The sequence below is a fragment of the Chiloscyllium plagiosum genome, chromosome 27 (assembly GCF_004010195.1).
Source record: "Chiloscyllium plagiosum isolate BGI_BamShark_2017 chromosome 27, ASM401019v2, whole genome shotgun sequence".
NCBI lineage: Eukaryota > Metazoa > Chordata > Chondrichthyes > Orectolobiformes > Hemiscylliidae > Chiloscyllium > Chiloscyllium plagiosum.
In genome coordinates this window covers 27455998-27470087 of record NC_057736.1, presented here as the reverse complement: position 1 = coordinate 27470087, position 14090 = coordinate 27455998, and the positions used below count along the sequence as shown (strand labels likewise).

General features: G+C 38.8%; 1 protein-coding gene across 24 annotated transcripts in view; it reads left to right on the top strand.

Annotated features, from left to right (window-relative positions):
- Positions 1–14090, top strand: part of macf1a (microtubule actin crosslinking factor 1a) — a 604319-nt gene that overhangs the window by 433626 nt on the left and 156603 nt on the right. For 22 of the 24 annotated variants that reach the window (XM_043717780.1, XM_043717784.1, XM_043717779.1 and 19 more), the window contains 7 exons: positions 931–1087; positions 1397–1523; positions 3267–3329; positions 8200–8435; positions 9358–9487; positions 10606–10805; positions 10912–11407. In XM_043717780.1, the coding sequence (XP_043573715.1) occupies positions 931–1087; positions 1397–1523; positions 3267–3329; positions 8200–8435; positions 9358–9487; positions 10606–10805; positions 10912–11407 (1409 nt within the window). The remainder of the gene's footprint in view (positions 1–930; positions 1088–1396; positions 1524–3266; positions 3330–8199; positions 8436–9357; positions 9488–10605; positions 10806–10911; positions 11408–14090) is intronic. The other 2 variants (XM_043717782.1, XM_043717765.1) reach the window with 1 other exon arrangement.

Below are 14090 nucleotides of genomic sequence, written 5' to 3'. Positions count from 1 at the left end.
ATAAATTTGATGAAATAGTTACACAAACACCGTTGAACAGGTAGATTGTTTGAAAATGACATGAATGATTTTGGCAACAAATCCGTTTTTTTTCTGGTTTCATTAACCTTGACAGATTACACTGTCATCTCCTCAACAATCAGTTTGACATTGGGTTTGATGAGATTTTTTTCAACAGATTCTTGTTGCTGTCACTGTTAGATGAGCTGCAGATCTGAACCATTTTTGTTGATTTGTTTAGTAATCTTTACATTCTCAAGTTTCCCTTAATTTGAATTTAATCAAATTTGAAATGTCTTTTTCAAGAAACAATAGATTTGTAGGAAAAATGAACATGCTTGTAATGTTCCATTCTTATGTGAACGATTAGTCGCTCCCTGAATGATATATTCAAGTATTTTTCATGGGTAGAATTCTCAACAGTGTGCAACCTATTATTAATGGCAGATTCAAAATAGTTTTGTGTTCTGAGTTGGAGCTGAAAATATTGATGCATACTAGAAATGGTGACCGTGATGTACAACAAAGCTTGGATCGGATGTCAGTTCTTTCGTCGACCCATCAATGTTAACTTCATAACCATTGAACTGATGTTAAGCAGGTACCTGACTGGACCTGACTAGATTAATGCCTTTGCCCAATTTGAAATTCTTCCTGCTACTGACCAGTCAGTAGAGGTACTAGTCAAAGTCGTGCACTCCTAAGACTGTTCCACTGCACTGCCACTGTCCTTGACAATTCCCCACTTTCAAAGATGATGCAGAGTGATCATAATTTGCAAATTGTGTAAAGTAAAACAAAATCTGTGTTTTAAATATATCCATAAAGAAAATGTTTAAACATTAAAATAGTTCACATATTTGTCTAAGCTTATTATTTTTCATAATTTCTAGTGATAAATACATAAACATTTGAGCTTGTATTTTTCAGGGAAGAAGAAGCATTATCCTGCCAGCAGCACCTGAGTGAATTCACATCTCTAGTAGAGTCAGTTAGAAAATGGTTAAAGGAAACAGAGGCTAGTGTGCCAGCTTCTGAATCTGCGCTTGATACAGATGTGCTGGAGAAACAGGTCCAGCAATTAAAGGTGAGGAAGTGGAAAGAAAATAAAATACAAAATTTGCAAATTTATGGAACAAGACATATTTTGAATCTATACTTGCAGGATGGCTGTGTAATTAGAATTTCTATTTCGTTCTTCAAACTCTAAATTAGTCATGCCATTATCTGGATTATCTGATGGAAGGGGGAATGGTCTCAGGCAACATGATTACTACAAATTTGTTTATAACATTTGCCTTCCTCCTGGGAAAAGTGAAAATCATGACATAAATAAGATACATGTGTAAAATTGCAATTAGACAATGTAATAAAATGGCTTGCACTGATTTCACAGATCCTTATGGAAGATTGGTCATCAAAATCTCCACAAGTGCAAGAAATAAATCATAAAGGAACCCAGTTAGAAAGTCTCATCATGGAGTTAACGTCACCTGATACTTCCTTATTGTCCAGTAAAAGAGGTAATAGCAAAGATCATTGAAAGTGCAGTTAACTTGATGTTTTTGCATTTTAAAAAATAATTTTAGAATCCCTGTGTAATGCATGGTTTACTGTAAAAAGAAACAGACAAACTATCTGCTCAAACTTTCCTTCAGCCATCTGCAATTGTTTGAAAGTGAATGAGAATGATTTTTATTTCTTCATACCTTTTGGAAATGTTAAACCACTATCTGACGGCACAGTCATGATTGGGTTTTCTCCAACTACTTATTCTTGGCCATGCTGCCATGTTGGTAATTAATGAACAACTTTATAACACCCTAAATCAAGTGTGTCAGTAGAACTACTTACAAATTGCTTGCTTTTCTAATCCCTTCATGTTGTCCAGTTTTTCTTATGTGTCAGCTTTGTTTGTGACTTGCTTCAATGTTTTATTTAAGAAGTCACGATTTCTAATCAACTTTATTTGATCTATGTGCTTGCCATGTCAACATAGGCTAATTTGGTCAGTATGCTCTTTCTATGTAGATTATTTGATCTTAGAAAAGCTGTAGTGTACCCTTTTATTCCTATATTTAATGTAGTTTCATGTTTCTTAATAGTATACATCCATCCAAGTGAGTAAATATATGGCCTATGCCTCGCTTTTGCCCAGTGCAAGCAATTAAGTTATTACAAGCATACTCAAATTTTTAGTTTAGTTCTGTTGTTCTATGAAGATAGACGTTTTGCTGATGAAGACAATGTTAATTGTTCCTCCACCCTATGATCATTTTATATAACTAAATATGTTGATAGTGCTTGTTACAAGAAAGCAGTGAAGCTTGTTATCAATTATTATTTTAATAATGCCTCCACATATAATTTGAGATAATACATTCCTACTTGAAATTGTCCATGCTTCAGGTCAAAGTGATTCTCTGTTTGTCAGTGAAATTTATTGTAGCAACAAGAAATAAGTGTAGTTGGTGTAGCAAAGTTCAACCTTCATAAGTGGAAAGTACTTAACATTTATGCAGCACTTATAATCTTAATGTGCTTTGCAGTTTGCAAAGTACTTTGATTGTAGTTACTGCTATAATGTGGGAAAAATAGAGCAAACTCTACGAACAGTTATGCTAAAAAGATGAGATAATCTGTTCTAGCGGTATTATATGTATTGGCCAAGAGATGGTGAGAGCTCCCCCTGCCTCTCTTCTAAGAGTGCCCTGATGTCTTTTTCTCAAGAAAGCAGGTAGAACCTTGTTTTCGTGTCTCTTCGGAAAGATGGCACCTTTGGTATTCCTCTATCCTTTTAGTGCTGCATACGTGAGTCAGGCTAAATGATATACTCTAGTCTCTGGAGTAGTATGTGAATTCATGGCACCGAGAAAAAGAGTGCTACCACTGAATTAAGATTGACACTTTAGATGCAATGAGCATTTGTAAAGAATTTAAAGATGCTACACTGCTTAATTTTCTTTGTGCATTAGTGTATATGGCAGGGTTTTCCACAATCTTGTCTACGAAATAACACTACTAAAGCTTAGCTGCATATATAGATGTATATTATAAATTATAATTATCCATGCTTCCTGCAACTTCAGCAATATATTTAAGGTTTATGTGCAGCTATTGCACAATGCAAAGCATTTTGAAAGCCAGCTCCATGTGTAGTGCTTATTAGTGTCTTGTGATATTCTGCTGATGGAGCATGTGTGCTCAGCTTTGTTCCTAACATTGGCTGTCCTGTGCACTGTTGTGTCTCCCTATTGTTTACTCAGGTTCTGTAATGATGAATGGTGGAGTGACTGCACCTAGTATGAATGGGTACCACAGAAACAAAGGTGAGAACATAGGAAATCTGAGGTGTTTTTCTGTTGGAACATCAATTATTTTTGTCCATGAGTGGATTCATATAGGAATGTTAAAGAGGGTAAAATCAAATATTAATAATGTACTGTACTCTTATCTGTACTGGAATACAGCCTTGGTTGACAAAATTTCTAATCTCTTGGTTTAATTGAGTACTTGCTATATAACCTGAACAATCATTCTTAATTGAAAACCAGAATTGATCGTTGTGGACTAACCCTTTTAATCGTATGAGATTCTACAGACAAAATGTGACATTGTATAACTGACAATTAAAAAATATTTGACAAGGATATTTAGTAATATTTGATTTTTTAAAAATGTGGATACAGTCCATTATGAGAAACTATATAACCTCCTTGTTACTATATAAACGTATTAGGAAAAGCTTCCAAGGAAACCCTAAAGTAGCCTATTGTTGTACTTCCCTTCCTTGGAGACAATTGTTTGGACAAAAAAATGGTGTAAATATTATCTGTAGTCTAATTTGAAACGGTAGCCAGGGTAAGCTGACACATGCTGCCAGGTAAAATTGCCAAGTGAAGTTATTAAAGTAGAAAGTTGCACCCAGTTTCAGGAGTCTGAAAACAATGACACTTTTAAGAATGTGGCCTATCATAGAGACGTACAGCATGGAAACAGACCTTTCGGTCCAACCTATCCATACCGACCAGATACCCCAACCCAATCTAGTCCCACCTGCCAGCACCCGGCCAATATCCCTGCAAACCCTTCCTATTCATGTACCCATCCAAATGCCTCTTAATTGGTGCAATTGTACTAGCTTCCACCACTTCCTTTGGCAGCACATTGCATACACGTGCCACCCTCTGTGTGAAAAAGTTGTCCCTTAGGTCTCTTTTATATCTTTCCCCTCTCACCCTAAACCTATGCCCTCTAGTTCTGGACTCCCTGACCCCAGGAAAAGACTTTGCCTATTTACCCTATCCATGCCCCTCATAATTTTGAAAACCTCTATAAGGTCACCCCTCAGCCTCTGACGCTCCAGGGAAAACTGCCCCAGCCTGTTAGCCTCTCCCTATAGCTCAAATCCTCCAACCCTGGCACAAAATACAGCACCTCGCATTTATCTGAATTAAACTCCATCTGCCACTTCTCAGCCCATCTGGTCAAGTTCCTGTTGTAATCTGAGGTAACCTTCTTCGCTGACCACTACACCTCCAATTTTGGTGTCATCTGCAACTTACTAATTGTACCTCTTATGCACGTATCCAAATCATTTATAGAAATGATGAAAAGTAGAGGACCCAGCACCGATCCTTGTGGCACTCCACTGGTCACAGGCCTCCAGTCTGAAAAAGAACTCTCCACCACCACCCTCTGTCTTCTACCTTTTGAGCCAGTTCTGAATCCAGATGGCTAGTTCTCCCTGTATTCTCAGATCTAACTTTGCTAACCAGTCTCCCATGAGGAACCTTGTCTAATGCCTTACTGAAGTCCATATAGATCACATCTACCACTCTGCCCTCATCAATCCTCTTTGTTACTTCCTCAAAAAACTAAGTCAAGTTTGTGAGACGTGATTTCCCACACACAAAGCCATGTTGACTATCCCTAATCATTTCTTGCCTTTCCGAATACATGTACATCCTGTCCCTCAGGATTCCCTCCAACAACTTGCCCACCACTGAGGTCAGGCTCACTGGTCTGTAGTTCCCAGGCTTGTCTTTACCGCCCTTCTTAAACAGTGGCATCATGTTAGCCAACCTCCAGTCTTCGGCACCTCACCTGTGGCGATCGATGATACAAATATCTCAGCAAGAGGATCAGCAATCACTTCTCTCGCTTCCCACAGAGTTCTTGGGTACACTGATCAGGTTCTGGGGATTTATCCACCTATACCTGTTTCAAGACATCCAGCACTTCCTCCTCTGTAATCTGGACATTTTGCAAAATGTCACCATCTATTTCCCTACAGTCTATATCCTTTTTCCACCCTAAACACTGATGCAAAATACTCACCTAGTATCTTCCCCCATTTTCTGCGGCTCCACACAAAGGCCGCCTTGCTGATCTTTGAGGGGCCCTATTCTCTCCCCAGTTATCCTTTTGTCCTTAATGTATTTGTAAAAACTCTTTGGCAAATAGAATTAAAGAGAATCTAAAGCTATCTCATGTCCCCTTTTTGCTCTCCTGATTTCCCTCTTAAGTATACTCCTACTGCCTTTATACTCTTCTGAGGATTCACTTGATCTATCCTGTCTATACCTGACAGATGCTTCCTTCTTTTTCTTAACCAAACCATCAATTTCTTAGTCATCCAGCAATCCCTCTACTTACCAGCCTTTCATTTCACCCTAACAGGAATATACTTTCTCTGGATTCTCGTTATCTCATTTCTGAAGGCTTCCTATTTTTCAGCCATCCCTTTACCCGCGAACATCTGCCCCCAGTCAGCTTTCTAAAGTTTTTAGATTAGATTAGATTCCCTACAATGTGGAAACAAGCCCTTCAGCCCAACAAATCCACGCCAACCCTCCGAAGAGTAACCCACCCAGACCCATTTGTCACTGACTAATGCACTTAACACTGAGCAATTTAGAACGGCCAATTCACCTGACCTGCACGTCTTTGGACTGTGGGAGGAAACCGGAGCACCCGGAGGAAACCCACACAGACACGGGGAGAATTTGCAAACTCCACACAGACAGCTGCCCAGGGCCAGAATCGAACCTGGTCCCTGGTGTTGTGAGGCAGCAGTGCTAAACACTGAGCCACCGTGCCACCCCTCTTGCCTAATACCATCAAAATTGGCCTTTCTCCAATTTAGAATTTCAACTGTTAGATCTGGTCTATCCTTTTCCATCATTATTTAAAATCTAATAGAATTATGGTCGCTGGCCCCAAAGTGCTCCCCCACTGACACTTCAGTTACCTGCCCTCCCTTATTTCCCAAGAGGAGGTCAAGTTTTGCACCTTCTCTAGTCGGTACATCCACATAGTGAATTAGAAAATTGCCTTGTACACACAAGTTCCTCTCCGTCTAAACATTTAACACTATGGCAGCCCCAGTCTATGTTTGGAAAGTTAAAATCCCCTCCCGTAACCACCCTATTATTCTTACAAATTGCTGAGATCTCCTTACAAGTTTGGTTCTCAATTTCCCTCTGACTATTGGGGGGGTCTATAATACAATCCCAATAAGGTTATCATCCCTTTCTTATTTCTCAGTACCACCCAAATAACTTCCCTGGATGTATTTCTGGGAATATCCTCCCTCAGCACAGCTGTAATGCTATCCCTTATCAAAAATGTCACCCCCCCTTCTCTCTTGCCTCCCTTTCTATCCTTCCTGTAGGATTTATATCCTGGAACATTAAGCTACCAGTCATGCCGACCCCTGAGCCATGTTACCGTAATTGCTATGATATCCCAGTCCCATGTCCTAACCCATGCCCTGAGTTCATCTGCCTTCCCTGTTAGGCCCCTTGCATTGAAATAAATGCAGTTTAATTTATTAGTCCTACCTTGTCCCTGTCTGCCCTGACTGTTTGACTCACTTCTGTTCCTTGTACAGGTCACTTCTACCCCAAAAGAGATACCAATGATCCAAAAATGTGAATCCTTCTCCCATACACCAGCTCCTCAGCCATGCATTCATCTGCTCTATCCTCCTATTCCTGCCCTCATTAGCTCATGGCACTGGGAGTAATCCAGATATTACTACTCTCGAGGACCTCCTTTTTAAATTCCTGCCTAACTCTCTGTAATCTTCCTTCAGAATCTCAACCTTTTCCCTTCCTATGTCATTGGTTCCAATGTGGACAATGACCTCTTGCTGGCCTCTCTCTGAGACATCCTTGATCCTGGCACCCGGGAAGCAACACACCATTCTGCTTTTTCACTGCTGGTCACAGAAACGTCTGTCTGTACCTCGGATTAGAGAATCCCCTAACACAATTGATCTCTTGGAACTCGACATACTCCTCGTTGCATTCAAGCCAGTCTCAATGCCAGAAACTTGGCAGATCGTACTATGTTCCCCCAAGAATCCATCACCCTCCTACATTTTCCAAAACAGCATACCTGTTTGAAATGGATATATCCACAAAAGACTCCTGCACTAGCTGCCTACGTTTCCTGGAGTTAACCCATCTATGTGACTGTATCTGGGACCCCCCCCCCCCCCCCAATATCTGCCATCCATCACATACTGTTGCTGTTGCAAATTCCTCATTGCTTCTAACTGTCTCTCCAACCGATCCATTCGATCTGATAAGATTCGCAGCCAACAGCATTTATGGCAGATATAATCTGCAGTAACCCTTAACCTCACTTTAAACTCCCACATCTGACGAGAAGTACATATCACTCTATTAAAGGCCATTTTTGCTCCTTCACAATCTATAGACCCAGAAATTAACACTGTCTTATTCCTCTACAAACACGGCCCCAGCTTAAATTAATACTTATGGCTTATATTTTAAGTTTAATCAAGAGACATATCTCCAAAAACATATAATTAAGAAAGAACCCACTCTATTCACTACTGCAGATTCTCTGTAGACCACACTTAAAACCATGATTAACTTATCTGATTCTGTGTTGTGAACTTCGCCCAACAGTTCCTCCAAGATCAGTTGTGAATTTCACTTTGTTAATTTTCCCAGATGCACTCTGATCTCTCAAATATAAAACCATACATTTCTATAACAGTAGACAAACCATTATTTGTAAATATTATGCATTGATACATATAATATCACAATGATCATCTCATCAATGTAAGTTTTTCTGATGATCCTCTAAAGATCATGGTGCTACTAACTAAATAGTCTCATTTTGGCCATTTGTGGTTGACATGTATTTTTCCATTTGTAGACCTTGCAGAAATTCAACAGTGTGTCTCTGATGTGAACCATGATTATAAGACCCTTGGAAATGTACTAAAGGAATGTCAGGACCACCTTCAGGCCACAATTTGCCAAATGCAAGAGGTTCAAGAAGAAACAGATTCTGTTCTGAAATGGCTAGAGTTAAAAGAGCATACTTTGACCAGGTTGAATTCATCACCGGCCAAAACTCAAGCTGTGAAAACACAAGTAGAGCAAAACAAGGTAAATGTAACAAACTTATTTAATAGTGTAAATGTAATCCCTCACTAATACCTCACTTAAATCATTACAATACCTTAGCAAATTAAACTTCTGAAGCCTGTGATTGCCCATTATTTTTCAGTTTATAAATGGATGCTGCAACTTTAGGGAGAAAGGAAAGGGAGGAACAAGTTATGTTGAGGGCACAAATAGAATGAAAGTAGTCCAATTGATTTATTTTCTCAGTTTTTTTAAAGCAAAATAAGTGTTCCAGCTTCATTTAATCATTCAGATTGAATGTTTGATTCTGAACCACAGGAACATTCATAAGGGCTAAAGTTAATTGCTGTGAAGGCTGGGTTCCTCAATGTGAGCCCAGATCATCAAGTAGTATAACTTTCTTCATGTGAAGACCTGAATTTTCAGTTCTGATATGTGTGCATAAACGCTTGCAATATAATTCAGGTTACTTTAACTTGAGTTATCCTCAATTGTAGATTGGTTGATGAACAAAGATAACACTGTTTTTGTGACCTTATGGAGTATATATAGTTTACACTCTGTCATCTGATATTTAAGAAACCAAAGCTCTAATATGTCTCTATCTTTTGTTACTTTGTTTGCGCTCTGGTCAGGGCACACAAATTGAAAAAATGTTTTTTAGCCAAATAGCTTGAGCTGTTTAATTCTTTTCGTCTTAATGATTTCAGTTTTGTTTAGGTTCTGGATTTTAATTTTGTGCAATTTATGTTGCGTAAAATGTAAGGACTAAAGACAATGTATACTTGATTCTTAAAGAACTGACATAAAATTTTGTGCAATTAATTGTGCTACCATGTAATTCTTCAATAAGTAAATATTTCAGAAAATGCCAGAATTAATGCTGTATTTTAGTGCATGCAAGTTTGCAAAGTTCTTAATAACTAAATTCCTTTGTCATTAGGCATTTCTTGTTGAGCTTGAACAGAATTCTGGAAAAGTTGAGAAGCTGAAAGAGACATTACAAGACTTATTGAAAAAAAATCCAGACTCACCTGAAGCAAAGAAGTTAATGCAAGTGCTAGAACAAATAGGTAAAGCAAGTATGATACAGTGCTAATATTCATACATTTGGAATGGAATACCTTACCCTCAAAACAAACAAACGAAGCATACAGGAACTGAACTGGCAGGTGAAGTTAGGACGTGGAATTGGTTGGGCTGAATAGTCTGCTTTCATAATGTAATTTCTCTGTCAGGATGGGAAGTTTAATTCTGTAGATGATATTCCATGAAATAGTGGGAAAATAAAAGAAAATAATTATCTAAGCAAGGGAAAATGCTTAAAATAATCTGGTCACTGAACTGTGTATAGTCCAACCTGCTTCATGTATTTTTATTAATGTGTTTATATACAGAAGTGGAAGGAAAGTCTCTGGTTTGATCCCTGGTTCATGCCAAATTAGCACAGAAAATGTAGATATTAAGAGGAGAACTTGATACCAACTGGAAAAGTGTACATGTGAAGATCTTGGGTGGCAATATGGAGGGTTAGGATGCATTTCTGTAGTTGCTGTGTGTAATAACATATTTACAATGGTACATGCAGAGCTCCTATTCACTACTTTTCCCAAGTTTAGAATGAAATTCTATTCGGTTGAGCATCTACACATTGCAGTAGCAATTCTTTATCAATTGTTCAAGCTTATCCATGATGAGTAGCTATTTGGATCAGTTAGGGTGGGAATATTGCTTGCCCTTTTACTGTATCTCCACCTCAGTCACTGAAACAAGAGGGGTGAAAATTGGGGGGAAATGTGACAACTATAACCAAAATGTTCAAATCTCTGATTCATGCAAGAAACTTGGAATTGAGATTTTAAATCTCATTTACCTCGGAAGATTTCAGTTCTACTCATAAATCTGTTTTGGGTCATCTAGATTGAGGTGTTTTTTTTTTAAATTTTAGATTATGGTTTGTTCTGGAAACTTGATTAGCTATTTGGTCTAGAATATTATTTTAACAATAGTTCTGAAGTTGTAGTTCTCAAAAGTTAAAGTACAAGCCTTTGTATAATTTTATAGTGTATGAATAGGTGCAATTATTTTAATGATTTGCATTATGATTTTGTTGAGCAGCATAAACCAATACGTATAATATTGCGTGTAGCTTTTCTCAGATTAAATCATTGAAGTCCTCTTCTTTATTTAGAGTCAAAGTGGACTCGTGCCAATCAGATAGTAACTGAAAGACAACAAAAACTTGAGGAATCAGCCAACCTACTCTCAAATTTCCAGAATACAGAATCACAGCTCAGTCCATGGCTATCAGAAAAGGAGTTAATGATGAGTGTATTGGGTCCTCTATCAATTGATCCAAATATGCTGCGTGCTCAGAAACAGCAAGTACAGGTAAAACTAAGGACCAGAATTGTCAAAATTATTTACAGATGCAATAAAAAGATTGTATATTAAATTATTCCTGATATCTCTAATTAAAATCTTTTGTTCATGACAGTTCATGTTGAAAGAATTTGAGACTCGTAAACCCCAGTATGAACAGCTAAACAAAGCAGCAGAAGGCATACTGTGTGCATCTGGAGATGTATCCCCTCCTGACAGCCAGCTGAGCAATCAGCACAGAACCATTAATGACAAATGGAATAAACTTACCAATCAGCTCAGCAGCCGTTCAAATCAAATTGATCAAGCTATAGCCAAAAGTACACAGTACCAGGAGCTACTGCAGCAGCTCACTGACAAAATCAAGATCCTCTGTGATAAACTAAGCAACCAGTCTGTGATTAGTACTCAGCCAGATGTTGTCAAACAACAACTCGAAGAAACCAGTGAAATTCGCTCAGATTTGGATCAGCAAAAGGAGCAGATTGAACAGGCACAGATTCTCTGTGATGACCTGTCTTCTCTTATCGGTGAACAATATTTAAAAGATGAGCTTCGGAAACGCCTAGAAGCAGTTGTAATGCCGTTTAATGGTCTTGAAGAGAGAGCAGGTAGGCATTGATGCTGCAGATTTAGTTATAGTGTGGCAAAAGAAATTGTAAAACAATTTAAAACCGTTTATCATCTGACAGATGTACTGAAAAAACAGATTCCTATAATTTTTGAAGTTGTTGTTTTTGGTTACTTTTGTTGCAGATGCTTTCCACTCTTCCACCAATATGCATGGGAACTTAGCTGAAATATCTGTAGTCAATAGCTGTCAGAAGCAGGTTAAATTATCCACTTCCTCTCAGAGATGGAAGAGACTCAGCTAATACTTTTCAGCTAAGTCTTTGACTCTGGCTGAGCACTTTACGTCCAGAGGAACAGTGAGCACTGATAGCCTTATCATTGTCATCGCAAGAACTATGACGTTGTTCTTTCCCAGATTAGTTAGATGTTTATTTGATATTTACCTTTTAATTGCTACTTCCATTAAAATACTCTAAAAATGGATTTCCTACTTAACTCCTATGATTAATATTCCAATCTGCTTCCCATTTCTGTGCTTCAATTAACTTTGAGGCCAAATCTGTGCTCTGGCACATAGCCAATTAGCCATACTAGGGACATAATTATTCCTTCCCTGGAGTGGAAAGAAGGGCAAATAGTTGACTGAAGCAGAAGCAGAAATGCTTGGAGAAACTCCGCAGGCCTGGCATCATTTGTGAGAAGAAACCAGAGTTCACCTTTTGAGTCTGGTGCCTCTTCATTGGATTTGAAATGTCAACCCTGCTCACACGTTGAATTTCTCCATCAATTTGTTTCTGTTTTATATTTTTAGCATCCGCAGTTGTTTATGTTTTAGATAATTGCATGAGTTGAAAAGTGTGGCGGTGGTAAAGCACAGCATTTGAGGATCTGGACAGGTGAGATTTCAGACATAATCCCTTCACCAGGAATGTGGAAATGGGGCTGAGAAATAACTAGGATGGGGCCGGGGGAAGGTAGGTGGGAAGGCGATAGGTAGATGCAGGTGGTGGGTGACTGGAGAGATGGAGCAGATAGGTGCGAAGGAAGATGGACAGGTAGGACAAGTCAAGAAGGCGGTGTCAAGTTGGAGGGTACGATGTGGAATGAGGTGGGTAGTGGAGAGATTTGGAACTGGTGAAGTCAATGTTGATGCCATGTGATTGAAGGGTCCCAAGGTGGATGATGAGGTGTTCTTCCTTGAGTATCAGGTGGCTTGGATTTGGGGGTGGAAGAGGCCTAGGACTTGCAAGTCTTTGGAGCAGTGTGAGGGGGAGTTGAATTGGTCAGCCACAGGGCAGTGGGATTGTTTGGTGCATGTATTCCAGAGATGTTCCCTGAAATGCTCTGCGAGTTGACGTGAGTCAGCCCTAGAGATACACCCCCCCTCACCAAATTAAGATTTAAGTGCTGGCTGAGAAGGTTCATTTGGGCCTGCCTTGTCTCTCCTCCAATTAAGGCTGTTAAAAGTCAATTAAAGACCACTCAATTTGCCACTGACCCAGTTACCCACAGCTCCTGTCAGGCAGAAAAAGTTGCAACTTTGCCAATTGGGGCCAGTTTGGGTCAGAGATGAGGGACGAGTGCTCACTGTTGAAGACCACATTATCTATAATTTGGATTTGCAGGATTTTAGGAATCCTTCCCCTTTCAAAGCCCATCTCTATGACAAACTGAATCACATCATTTTTGTATCCAGATGGAAATGCTGATTGCGTATCCTTAAGGCACCAACTCCATTATGGGGAAAAGTGGACAGTTTAATGCATATACGTTATTCAACTATAAAGCGCATTTCATTTGTGCAAATTGGCTATAGTGCAACTAATGAATTGCGGATGTTTGAGTTAGGCAAACTTTCTGCTGAACGAGTGTAGCAATTTTCTTTGTGATCTTCTATTAGCAATCTTCTACAGCACAACTTTCTATAGTGGTTTTCATTAGATACCCTACAGTGTGGAAACAAACCCTTCAACCCAACAGGTCCACACTGACCCTCTGAAGAGTAATCCACCTAGATCCATTCCTCTATGCTATTGCATAACATTTACCCCTGACGAATGCACCCAACCTACACAACCCTGAACACTACAGGGCAATTTAGCATGGCCAATTCACCTAACCTGCACATATTTGGACTGTTGGAGGAAACCAGAGCACCTGGAGGAAACTCCTGCAGATACAGGGAGAATGTGCAAACTCCACACAGATAGTTGCCCGAGGCTTTCCTTAGCGTGATTTTCTATAGTGCAAAGTTACAGAGAAACACAACTATCTGGTTATAGCAGAATGATGTTTAATTGTTTACAACCCAGTGTGATGAACACCTTCCTGGGCCTTTGGAGACAAGAAGTCTGACCACTGTAAAAATTTTTTCAGCAAACCAATCTGGGTGATCCTTTAATTTTTAAGTCATGTCACCCTGGCCTTGTGTTAGGCAAACGTCGAAACTGGTTATGTGACTGCTTTATTTTATTCCAAAGTAAGGCCAGTCCTGAAACTCAGTAGTATTATAAATGTTATTTTGTAACAATCATTACTTGTTTCATTGATTTTAACCAAAATTACCTTATTTTCAACTCTGTATTTAGCAAGACAGATTATACACTTTAAAATGACTGTACAATTTTACAGTGCACACAGTAGATAAAAAAAAACAACTGTTCCATCAATAATTAAAATATTATATGTTAAATATATAGTATATATACTTGCAATTAAGGT